We start from the raw sequence: 12,995 nt of genomic DNA on the forward strand, positions 1-12,995 counted from the left end.
AATACCTACAGGGACCTTGCAAGTAGTGAGGATTGACATGGCTCATCAGCTCGGTGAAATGTTTGTCTGCCTCTCACAAAAAAGAATGACGAAAATCATGCAAACGGGGCCATAATATTGTTCCGCTAATGGGTATTTTGAAAGTGGTTTAAACAAAAACATGTAACCATCCTGCCTTGAGCAGTCGCAATTACAGCAGGGGATATAAGAAAATGCAATTTAAAATAAATAACAGAAACAAAAACAGATTCAATGGTTGACATAAATTCCAATCCGCAGCCGAAAGGGCAACAATATTGGTACAAAACACCAGCGTCCAGCACAGATAGGACGGTGTAAGAACAGTTTTTCCATGGGAGAAGATGTGACATTACGCCCGAGGTGCTGACTTTGGAACAGGGTTCGAGTCTCGGCGTCAGCTCGTCATACTGTGATTCTGGCAAAACAAAGTAATCATCCCAGTGCCTAATATATATATATATATTCCTGACACCTTCGGGTAAAGTCCACGCGAGATAAAAACGCATAAATAAAAAATATGAACCGAAGCACGCATGCGCAAAGTGAGTGACACAATGCACAGCCAGACGGGGGAGCACGAATACACAGGCAGAACCTGCATGAGTCGGCACCCCTCTGACGTATGGGGTGTACAAAACGATGGGGGTGGAAATAAAGTTAGAACGCCTGTATTCAACAGAAATCTATGAAAGGGGCGGGCCTCAGAAGTCGAGTGCGTCTTCACTTCCGGGTCGCTGCTTGTGCTCTCCTCGTCAGAAACGAGGGAGTAAGAGCCGTACTTCCTCAAAAATAGAAGAGTTCGGGAAAGAGCGGTTCTATTTTTATTAACAAAAGGTGCTAAGTGGTTAAGGGGAGACAAAGCTAACAAAGTGTTTATACCTCGGTATAGTCGGCGTCGGAGGGCTGACTCCGGCAGGTTACAGCGTTGAAAAGACATCTGATGTGTAACATGTGCGTGTATTTTCTTTCATAAAATTATTCTTGCTGCGGCTAACTTTGCTTTAATTAAAAACCGGTCTCCAGCTTTTTCGCGAATAGTATTGCTAGACTTGACTATGTGCATTAAAATATGTTTAGTTGTACATTCAAATGTATCCTCTGTACTTATACTCTGTTTCCTTTCTTTGATAAAACCAAGCTACCCAGAGGATTGCTAAAATGAGTTTTGTTGAGTATGGAGATTGTATGAAAGATGGCGACACAGCTATTGTCTTCTTGGGACACGACTACATGTTTCCAGTAAAACTTCAACACGGTGGCCAAACTCAAACGAAATATGGAGTTATTAGGCATTCCACTGACCTTATTGGAAAACGATTTGGCTCAAAGGTGACTTGCAGCAAAGGAGGATGGGTCTATATACTTCATCCAACACCAGAGCTGTGGACAATGAATCTTCCGCACAGAACTCAAATTCTGTATTCCACTGACATATCGATAATCACAATGATGCTGGAACTGAAGCCGGGGTCTGTGGTCTGTGAATCAGGTAATGCTTTAAAAATAAATGTTCGATGCTTTCAAATAACTTTTGATAATGGAGTGTTTATGTATGTTCTTGATAATGACAATATAGGTCTCTTGTCAATAGATTGCCGTGTAAACGGTCAATTTCAGAGTTAAAAAGGTTAATAGAAGAAAAACTGTGAACACACCAAAATCAAAGTGTGGATTTTCACAATGGAGAATTTATGCTAATGGGTCAGTGTGCTGTGCTTGTGTTAGAAGTGATTGGAATGAATCCCTTAATCCCATGCCTGTTTGACGCTATCACCCCCGTGATGAGTCTCTTGTGGTAACTGGTAACATTCTTATGCGCACGTGATGGGTTTTATCTGGTGTAGAACGTGATGATGCGGTGTTCCATCGGAATTCCAACTGGTGTCTGGTCTAATGGAATGTGTTGTGTTAAAAGGCCACCTCAGGTTGACCATGGCAGGTGGCTGGTTTGTCTCTCCTGTAATTTGTACTTATTGAACTTTGCTCTCTCTCTTACAATGTCTACTGTTCATTTATTTATTTATTTATAAAGTCATTGAAGAGGAGTCATCTTTATAACACTGGTGATGAGTAGAACTTTGGGATTGTGCGAGGGAAAAGACATCTCAACATTGGGCCTATTGTTTGTTGTGCTGACATGTAAGCTGCTGCATTTTTAAAAATAAAAAAGTAGTCAGTCCATGTGTTGTGAGGTGCGGCGAACCGCTAACTGGACATTGTGTGGAAGTAGGAAAGAAAGGAAACTTATGGGCTTGTGCCGCTGGTGCATACTTTTGGCTGTTAGCCTGGGGTTTAATGGTGCAGGCGTCTTGTAGTGATGAACCATTTCAAGCAACCCGCGTCAAGAAAGCTCGAATGCTGAGCTTAGGCCATTAGGAGAGAGGAGTTGCGTGCATGCGATATAACCAGGAATCCGTTTTTAGGTTTCGCCTATTATCATTCGCTTGCGAATGTAATAGGCGAAAATTCAAGTGCTTGATCGACTGGTGAAACCACTGCGGTTTTCTCCCAGTGCATGTGAGTCACGTGACCACAAAAGCGGGTCACGTGACCACACAAGCACGCGCATCTCCCTAATCCGCCTGCCCACACTTATCCTCCCCTCGCTCGCATTCCTGCCCCCCCACCAGGCTCTCCCGCCCCCATCCGGCTTCCCTCCCACACTTCTCCTCCCCTCGCTCGCATTCCCAGGCTCTCCCGCCCCCATCCGGCTTCCCTCCCACACTTCTCCCCCTTACTTGCTACATTTACCTTAATGCTATCTCTTGTCATGTACATATCACAGCCTTTGCTTGACACCCATCCCTTGGCGCTCCTGCTACACCTTCAATACAGCATTAGCAGTGTTCTGACAACGTGAGCTTTCCATCCCTGTTGTTTGCTGAACTGTGCTCTTTACGCCGATTCCCGCTTTGAACAGCTGTTTGACAGCAATGCCGTTCTCGTGCGTTCTGTCTGGCGGAGTTCTTTTTTTTTTTTTGCAGAGTTCAAAGCAATTCTTAATAGCATTTCACCCCCACATTACGCCAACCCACGCCCAAGCCTGCTTCAATCCCCGAGCACGTCCCCTCTGTTTAAAAAGGAAGGAAATGCTTAACATAGCTTGGGAGGCGTTCACTGTCTCAGAAAGAGAAGGCGTGTGATAAATGGTGTTTCGCCCATAACTACAGAACATGTGACATTGTGAAAGAATCTCTAGCACGCCGAAGGATGGCATGGAACGAGGTGAACCCTGCGATCACCTGGGGGGTTTACATGCAGGACGCGGACATCCGTCTGGCTCAAGGCAGTTTCACTTCTCTGCTCAGGATGCAGCAATGCGACAAGCAAGCAAGCCCGATAAGAATGTGTTTGAGATCAGGGAAACAGGAGAAAGGGTACGAACCGTAGCTGCAAATAATTAGCTGAAACCTTCTGAAATGTGTCGAAAGTAGCAGAAAGCGCTGAGCCCGGAGTGCATGGACCTTCATGTGACTTAAGAACTCCGCACAGTATCTCCGCCACACACAGCTAGGTCATAAGGTTCGATACTAGACAGAAAATGAACAGAGATAAGTGAAAAGGGGTGGACACAATAAAGCCTACAAATACAGTTCAAGTTAACAAAATAGGTTTTGTAGTCAATCGCCCTTCCGTTAATAGAACTTTCTGGGTCGTGGCTTTAAGGCACGCCAGTTACTGTGTTAAGTATTTACAGGAGGATAGCACAGACTCGACCAGTGTTCGCTGACAGAAGAGGGATACATAAATTGGGAAGGTATGACGAGTTGCTTATTTTCAAAACCCCAACTCGTAAGCACTAGGTTGCGGTGGACAATTTCTCTGGGCATGCCACACTCAATAGCTGGACTTGCCTTTAAAAGGTTAAGCAAAGGTGACTGGAAGTATGTTGTGTGGAGTGGAAAGAGGGACCTAGCTGTAAAAGAGGTTGTCACTGCTGTAAAAGTTTAGAGAATAACCCTATTTCTGACATTATGATTCCCACGGAAAATGCAAACCTGGGATTAGCTTCATGTGATATGATAATAATAATAATAATAATAATAATAATAATAATAAACTTCATTCGGTTTTTTAGCAGTTGCAAAACCATAAAAGATGACATAGTTATACAAACATTCATTAAAAAATTACAATTAAGTATACAGTTAAAAAGTCAAATTGCCAGCAATTTACATAGGGTATGAGTTAGTACTTTGCTTTTACAGATTGTTTCTGTGTCTCATAATACACTTTAAAAAATTTAGTACATGGTACACAGTGCATTCAGAGTCCAAAGATTGGAGTGCCAACATAGCTGGACGACATTGTCTATAACCCCATTTTTTTAATAAAGGGATAAGCCATGTCTTTCGGTGAGTATGATAAAACTTGCAGAAAAGTATTGTATGGATGGTGGACTGTTGTGAGTGATCGTCACAGGGGCACAGGTCCATCTGAGTTCTCCAGTTATTTTTTTCTGGAAATGTCACTAATCTGAAAAATAGGTTAATTCTGAACCTTGTTAGGAGCATCTTTTCATACGTGGTGATTTCTAGAGTCAGATAAGGCTGAATTTTCGGAGACTGCTGTATAATGATTGCGTGCATGACAGATTTTTTTGTAATCAACGAAGATAGTCTCAGGGAATCCAAGTGGTTCAATGCAATTTGCTTTAGTTCTTTTTTGGATATTTCCTTTAGTTTTTCTGGATTGTGGTAATATTGTTCAAGACCCAGATCACAAAAGAAATGTCTTATATAGGAGAGCCAGGCTATTTTATTGACATGGTCCAACTCCATGGTATCCTGTAGGATGCTTTTTGTCAAGGTGTTTTCTTCGGACAGCCAGACTCTCCTCCAAAGCATAAGAGGTTGGATTTTGATAAGATCTTCAATATATGAGATTCCCAGTTCTACATGTGAGGCATAGGTGGAAGTACCTCGTGGGGTTGATAGAAGGAATCTCATGAAGATATTTTCCTCTTTTTGTATGGAGCCAGTATTTGTATGCCCCCAGATCCCTGCGCCATATAATGCGATGGATTGGCACTTTGCGGCATAAATCTGTAGCAGTTCCACTGGAGATCTTTTTCCGAGTTTATTTGAAAATTTCATCAGTGCCAATATTGCTCGTTTAAAAAGATGTCTCCTTGCCTCTACCGCCGCTTTCCAGTTTAGGGCATCATCTATCATGATGCCTAAGTAGGGGTATTGTGAGTTTTTTTCAATTTTTTGATCTTTCAGAAAGATGGACTTGACAGGTTTTCTTGTTCCGCCGACTACCATCACAAAAGTTTTTTTTAACATTTATATGCAAGTCCAAGGCGGCCATAAAATCTGCATATTTAGATAGTGATTTCTGCAGTTCATTCAGGGTTCGAGCTAAAATGACTGCGTCGTCCGCGTAGAGCAGTGCGGGGATCAGGCGTTCTTTTACTCTTGGGAGGTCTCTCCCCCCTCTCAACATAGACTCTTCAAGGCCGTTGGTATAGAGTGAGAAGAGAAAGGGGGCCAAGACACAGCCTTGCCTCACTCCCCGCTCTACCCTAAATGGTGCTGTTAGTTCTCCTCTTGTCCCATACCTCACTCTCGCCGTGGCTTCACTGTAAAGCTCCCTTAGGAAGTCCAAAAGAGGGGGATCTACCCCCATTACACTCAGCAGCGACCAGAGCTTGGCGTGTGAGACACAGTCAAATGCAGAGGACAAATCCACATATGTCATAAAAATGGTACCTGTTTTGGCGTGGGTGTACTTAGATGTCAATAAACTAAGATTTAATGCTTGTTCGATGGTACCAAAGCCCTCCCTGAAGCCGAACTGTAGGTCCGATAGGATGTTTTTGTCTGCTACCCACTGTTGCAGCTTTCCAAGGAGGACTCTGCCAACCACTTTGCCCAGGGAGTCAAGAAGCGAGATTGGACGGTAGCACTTGACATCTTGTCGATCCCCCTTCTTGAAAATTGGGACCATTATAGATGATGACCATGAATCTAACAGCCCGAGTTCCATTGTTGCTGTACAGACTCTCGTGATTATTGGAGCCCAAAGGTCGGGGAGAAATTTGAAAAGGTCGACTGGGACCCCATCAGGACCGGGGGCTTTCCCAGACTTACTTGAGGATAGTGCCGTTTCAAAGTCCTGTAGATCAACTTCCAGGGAAATAGGAAAGGCGACTGGATTGTTATTAGACTGGTGTGATTCGCTATTGGGTGTCAGTTGGAAAATTTTCGAAAAATGGTTCACCCATGTTGCCTCGTCAATAGCCACATCTATTTTTGGACCGCTGGAATCAGTTAACAAAGGGGATTTAACTATTTTCCAGAAAGCCTGGCTGTCTTTCAAGAGAGCGCTCTCGTGCAAGGCCTTCCACAAGGATAGTTTTAGTTCTTTTTTCCTTGTTTTCCTAGCAGTGTTGTATTCCCGTCGAAGATCTTGGATCTTTGTTTTGTCTCTGTTTGATTCACCAAGAGCCTTCCTCAAGTTAGTCTGAGCTTTAGTACAGTCTCGGTTAAACCAACCTGTGTGGTTTTTCTTATTTTGGTTAGAAGTTCTGGTTAACAGGTTTTTGACCTGTTCTATTATAACATTAAAGTTTTCCAGGATTTGGTTCGGTTCCGCATGAGGGTCAAGGCAGATCAATATGTTTTTATATGCAGAAGTGACTAACCTTTTTGTAAGGATATTGGGATCTACTTTTTCCCATTTGATTGTAAAACCGTTACTTTTACCCAGTTCGATCCTGTTCTGTGTTAGCGTGTTAGCTATGTTTGCCATCAGAGATTTTGGTTGATGTGTTTGGAGAATTAGACTTAACGCAGAGTGATCACTGAGATGATTTTCCAGGATTTTGATAGTACTGATTTGAGCTTTCAAGCCTTCTGTAACTATTACGTAGTCTACAGTAGTCTCATGGCCCCTTCCTCTGTACGTAGGTTCTAATTTATTGGTTGACTGTTGGACGGGGTTTATAATTTGCAAGTCCAGATCAGAGTATTTTATTCATAGCTGGCCCCACTCCTGAGTGGATAAAGTGGGTTAGAGGATTGTCATGCTCGTCCACCATTCCACAAGTATCGATGTTGGGGCAAGGATGTAGGTTGAAATCACCACCCCATATTACATAGGCATTAGCCGTTTTCTGTTTGGTATGAGAGTGTTCAGTTATTTTGTCTTGAATTAGAGAAAGAACACTCACAAAGTTGTCAGCATCCAGATTATTGTACATATTTATTATTGTGATAAAGAGTTTTTTTCCTATAGTGAGAGTGAGGATCTGGAAGTTCAAAAAGAGATCTACCTTGAAAATCTTTGTGTCGGCAATTGTGTTGGCCATGTAGATTACTAAACCCCCTTTAGGTCTTCCTGAGGTACTGGGGAGGGCGGGAGATATGAATGTCCTGTACCCCACAAGATGAAGGGGTGTCGTGGCCCAGGTCTCTTGTAGGCAAATGATTTGATTGTCCTTCAAGAATGCGGCTGCCGAGCCGTCCTCAATCTTGTTTCGGAGACCGGCCACGTTCCAAAAGATCACGGAGAGCTGAGTAGATGCATATTCTAATACATCATTGGTCGTTTGTGATGGAGGTGGAGTAGAAAAGGAAGGTGCCAGGGTTATTAATGAGGGCTCCGGGGATTTAATTATTGGTCAATCGACCATTTCCAGGCCGCTAAACCTGTTCATGGTCGGGATGCCTAGCCAATGTTGCCCATTATTGGTGTCTCCATAGTTAGGTCCGTAAGGTTGGTGGGATGGTCTCTCCCACTGCTCCCAGTTTCTGAATCTGTTTTGTGGGCCCATAACCTGCCATGGTGCTTCTCTCTGATGGTGATTCTGATTAGGTGGGCACCAGGAATTGGTAGGGTCGCTATATCGCATTGATAAGTTTGGGCCGGCAATATCTAACTCCCATGGCTGCGGGATTGGTTTCCTCCAGATGTTATCGGTGTTACGTGTATAGTTGTTATTATTGTACCTCTTTGGGTAGAAATAGGACAAGGGTCTTGTTACAATCCCCCCTGAGGAGTTGTTATATTCCCAGGAGCAGATATATTCAGCTATACTGGGGTCCTCAAACGTAATTACTATGCAGTCTCCCCGGATGGATTTTTTCTTATAGCCTACCCACGGGGTCCGGGCTACTGATGCTATTTTGCTTTTCCAGGGTGGCGGGACGGGCGATTTGTATTCAGCCAATACTGGACTTTGTTCTTTAATGAACAGTTGGGTTCCGACCCCTCGCCTGTGAGTTCGGGGACCCCCGTCATAACTACCACATAGGGAGAAGCCTCAGGTGGCAAATGTAAGGTAGGTGTTTGTTCAATTGTCCCTCTCGGGGCACCTTTTGTTTGTGGTGGATTTGTGTTTGTTGTGAGAGGAGTTTTAGAGGCAGGTGTTTTTACGGTTGGGGTATTTACTGTTGGTGTTGGTTGGGAACTGGCTTGTGGGGGAATGACCAGGGACGTGGGAGTTGACTTTTGTGCAACGGGAGGGTTTGTTGGGAGTGTTATTGTAGTTTGTTTTTTGGGCTGCGGGGGAGGTAGAGTTGCAGATTTCTTGGGTACAGGGAGAGTAGTTGATGGGTTTGAAGGTGGTTTGGTATGGGGTTGTGAGGATATAGATTTGAGAGAGCCAGTAATTTTTGTTAGCTGACTCTCTATGTTACTGAGTCTGGATTCTAACGGACGGATGTAGGAATTTAAGAGGGAGGCTATCTCTTTAATTAGTCTTGCTGATTCTCTTTGTCTTCCTGTGTGTTGTGGGCTTGGAGGGTCTGGGATTAAAGATTCTCGAAGGTCATGTGGTAAGTGATGCATTGTTACCACGTTATTAGTTGGGGGAGCAGTATGGTTGGGTAGCGCTGGAGGATTTGTGTTGCTTACCAAAATTGGGTGCCCGATTGCTATGGAATTTGCAATGTGATCTGGCTTTTTCTTTGGATTCCGTTTCTTTATGGCTCCCTCCCGTCTCCCTCTCATTTGCCTTGTTTCTTCGGGTGTAGGATCAGGAAAGATATCAGGGGTTTTTTCAAGGTCACTTTCTGTGAAGGTTACAGATAATTGGGATGCTGAAAGGTCGACATTATTTGGCAGGCTAAGTCTATTTGTAGTCACCGCCGTTTGAGTTGGGGCTGGGTGTACTTCAGGAGTTTTTGCAGTTGCAAGTAGTCCCATTGAGGATCGGCGTGCAATTGCAAGGTCAGTAGAAACTCTACCCTCGATTAAACTTATACTCTGATCAATAAATGTATTTGCTTTGGCCAAGAAGTCATCCATTGGACCTAGTAATTTTTCTCCTATTCCGTTCTTTTTAGATTTTTTCTGCTTGGTGGATCTCGTGTTCATTTTGCAATGAATGTTCACCTTGGAAGGATACTATATTACCTGTCCGGTTGTGAAAAAAGATCAAGGAGATGATGGATACCTGTGTTGGGTTGACCAGGGTGTAGTTCTTAGGGGGGTGGGCCGGACCGGACTCTCCCGTTCTCGAACGGCCTCAAACGGCCCGCTCTTTGCCCGGTCTTCGCCCCGGCCTTTGTCCCGCGCGCGTCCCGCGATGCGCGGTCCAGGTAGCGCTTTTATAGAGCGAGAAGTTGTAGGGGCGGGGCACTGTGAGGGGGCGCGGCTCTCACGGGAAGAGGACCAGCTGGAGATGGTGTATGCTGGTCCTCGCAGTCCCGGGGCCGGCGCCTCTCCCTCCTCTGCGGCCTCGCGGTGGTCAGCGTCTTCCAGCGGCACTAGAGCAGTATCCAGAAGCTACTCCTGTAGCAGGGACAACAGGTACTGGGCGTGAGGCAGAAAAGTTATCTCCACGAGTGGTCATGTGATATGACCAGACAAAAAAGTCATACTAAATAATGTGGAACTATTTCACAACCTTTTAAAGTCCTTCATTACTTTTTTTTTTTAAAAAACGATTTGGTAAAAATGCTCCAAAAACCGACTTTTAAAGTTAACTACAGCCAAAAAAATTCATGCAAGTTGCAAAACGGAAAATAAAAACGAGTGAACTACAGAAGTACACCAAACTGAAAATGGAGTATATATCACCTGGGTTATATCGTTCCACAGAACCGAAAGTCTGATCTTCAGAGATGTCAAGAATGTTTTGCTTATGGCTCGCCCCTTTCTGTAATGGCACAGACAAGCCAATAAACAATGGACCAGACTGACGCCCAGAACAATTACCAATGGCTGAGAGGAACTCAAACGTTCCTTCCATCGCTTTCTGGGCTATCTTCATAGCAGGCAAGGCCCTTCCATCCAGATAAGTCCATCAGCTTATAATCATTAACCATGAGGGGGAAAAATAACACCAGCATTAAAATACAAATATCCCCGAACTGGGGAAAAATTAAGGTTTTTACACAATGTTCTATATATTTAATAGTTGCCAAACAGATAATGGTTACTTCAAAGGTTGCGCTCCACAAATACAATCCAAATGCAGTACTAGCCTCAAGGGCCTGAAAGATTCCGTGCGCAATCGGTTAGCTTAGTGTCAAAATCTGAAGGGCATTTATTAGGACGGTAAAAGCATGGGAGTAAAATCTGGAAATACAGCTAACTGGTGGGCAGAGAACGGTGGCTTGGGCAGAAATACAGCCATATTAAATGTGCTCCTGGGGACATTTCCTAGTGCTGAAGACCGAAACGTGTAATTGTTTACGTATAAATGGTTAGGAAAATATAAAGTTCATATAATTTAATCACACAGATACATTATGGGATGCGAACAGTCTGTATAGAGTAAAGTATCTATGACAAAAGTCTACCTACATCTCTTTGCGAAACTTTCTCCAGCTTCAAATAGAGATTGAAGGGCAAATGTTTGTAGAAAAATAGGATTGGCTTACAAAGATATATAACTTGATGCATATATAAATAAAGCAACATTAAGTGACTACTGGTAATAAAACCACTTCGAAGCTGATATTTCAGAAACGTCAGCAAATAGCACACATATTCTTAAAAACCTAACTTTCAGAATTTTGGTGCTTCATGGTGTCTAGGATACAAACTTCGGTTTTCAGCCACAAAGTTAAACTGATGTTTATGCAACAAAAAGACAAGGAAAGAAAAGGTGATTTGTTACATCAAAAAAAGAGCATAAAACGAATCTTGTGTTTGCAGAATGCTGCACTTTACTCTAAAATAAAACCGAAGAGCAAGCACATACATGCTTGGCTGAACACCAACCAAAACACCCATTAAAAAACACGTCAAACAGAAATTATTGCTTAAAAGAAACGTGCCAGCAGTCAAACTGAACTCTGAAAACATCAACATGATTTTTCTTTGAAGCTGATACATTTCAATATAAAAAGGATACAATAAAGATATTTAATACAGCTATTTATATTCTAAAAATGTCAATCCGAGTATTTCAGATATAATACAGCCTTCACCCACCGATCCTTTAATAAAAGCCATAATGCTCTATTGCGTCAAAATTAGCACTCTGGCGATGCCAGGAACCACAGTAAAGTACTCTAAGGAGAACATCTAGGTCTTCACCATCTAAACACTGCAACCAATCGACGATTAGCCACTACTGTGGCATATTATCCAACTACAAATACTCGATGCACCATGTTTAGCTCTTGTACATCAAACATACAATAAGTCAATACCCATTATATGAAACAAGCACTGGGTTGCCAATAGGTTTCGCATTTGGAAAGTTGGAGCTATTGGTTTTGTAAATGACATTTTATATTTATATATCGTTATTGGCCAGTGCTTGTTTTTTCTATGGCAAATGTGTACGTTCAAGGAGAGAGCGAAAACAAGCTGTACTCTCGGTGGAAATGAACATAATTCAATGCAGGGTGCAGCCATTTTGAATGGTTGGGAGACCTTAGGTATTTTGTATTGAAAATTGAAATCAATTTGTTCTCAGTGACAGACGTGCTATGGAGTTCCTGTCTATTGTTTGGAAGCTGTGATTTTCCTCATTAGTCCTCTACGGCGGGCACGCTTTGTTTTCTTTGGATTGTGCGTGTGTTTCCTCGGTGATAGGCATGAACATTTTGCACATCTGCCCGTTAAACTGTATTTTGGCGATATGCACGCCTGATGCCTGTTTGATGCTTTAAGCTGTATGTTTTTGCTCAGTGAGAGGCACACTCTGTTTTGAGGCAAGTTTTTCTTTAGTTGACGCTGTATTTTGGCGATAGGCATGCCTGATGCCAGTTTGATGCTCTAAGCATTAAGTCTTCGCTCAGTGACAGGTACGCTTTGTTTTAAAGCAATTTTGTGTCCATTTGATATGTGCTTGTGCAAATTGAGCGGTAAGCACGATTCTCATTACATCTCATTTGGTAGGACTAATATTTGCTACAATAACATGCCAAATGTGCCTACGCCACCTTTCTTTTGTCTTTACCTGGGGAGCCTACGATTAAGTGGAGCAAGTGGAAAAAAAATTTTGAACCTTGCACTAGGGTTTGCAGAGCTTCTTTAAGTTTTGATTGCAAGACTGCGTTGCTATTACACTGCCTGGGTCCTGAAGGATAGGAAGACTTTGATCACCTACCCTCTGTCTCTGATTGTGATGCAGCAGAGCTAAATGACTACAAGTTGTGCATCAGAAAGTTCGACAATCACTATTTACCCAAAGGTACTACTATACTTGATCATTATCATTTTGGTAGGCGGGTACAGAAAGAAGGCGAGTCTGTAGAGAACTACGTCACAGCTTTACGGAAGCTAACACCACCATGTAAATATTTGGGTACATTGTCTGAGAGGATAAGGGCCTAATTCATGCTGGAGTGTAGCATCGAAAAGGTAAGGGATGAACTTTGACTGAAAGGCAATACAACTTTGGAAGACGTTTTAGTGATAGCTAAAAAAAATTGAGCACTCTATGAAGTGTTTAGAAGTCATAAAAAAGGACACAAAAGTTGATGTTCATGCAGTAAAAAAAAATACAGATGTGGTAAGAAGTAAACAGGGATGGTTGGTAGGCCAGACAGGCAGGAAAAAGAATG

At 43.0% G+C, this 12,995-nt stretch overlaps 1 protein-coding gene across 4 annotated transcripts in view; it reads left to right on the forward strand.

Moving 5' to 3' along the window:
- The first annotated feature begins 558 nt into the window (after nt 1-558).
- Nucleotides 559-12,995, forward strand: part of TRMT61A (tRNA methyltransferase 61A) — a 199,526-nt gene continuing 187,089 nt past the window's right edge. For 2 of the 4 annotated variants that reach the window (XM_086937860.1, XM_086937863.1), the window contains exons 1-2: nt 580-972; nt 1,160-1,510. In XM_086937860.1, the coding sequence (XP_086793986.1) occupies nt 1,180-1,510 (331 nt within the window). In that variant the 5' untranslated portion in view covers nt 580-972; nt 1,160-1,179. Of the gene's footprint in view, nt 973-1,159; nt 1,511-12,995 lie in introns of all 4 variants that reach the window. The other 2 variants (XM_086937862.1, XM_086937861.1) reach the window with 2 other exon arrangements.

Source organism: Lissotriton vulgaris, chromosome 9 (genome assembly GCF_964263255.1).
Source record: "Lissotriton vulgaris chromosome 9, aLisVul1.2, whole genome shotgun sequence".
NCBI lineage: Eukaryota > Metazoa > Chordata > Amphibia > Caudata > Salamandridae > Lissotriton > Lissotriton vulgaris.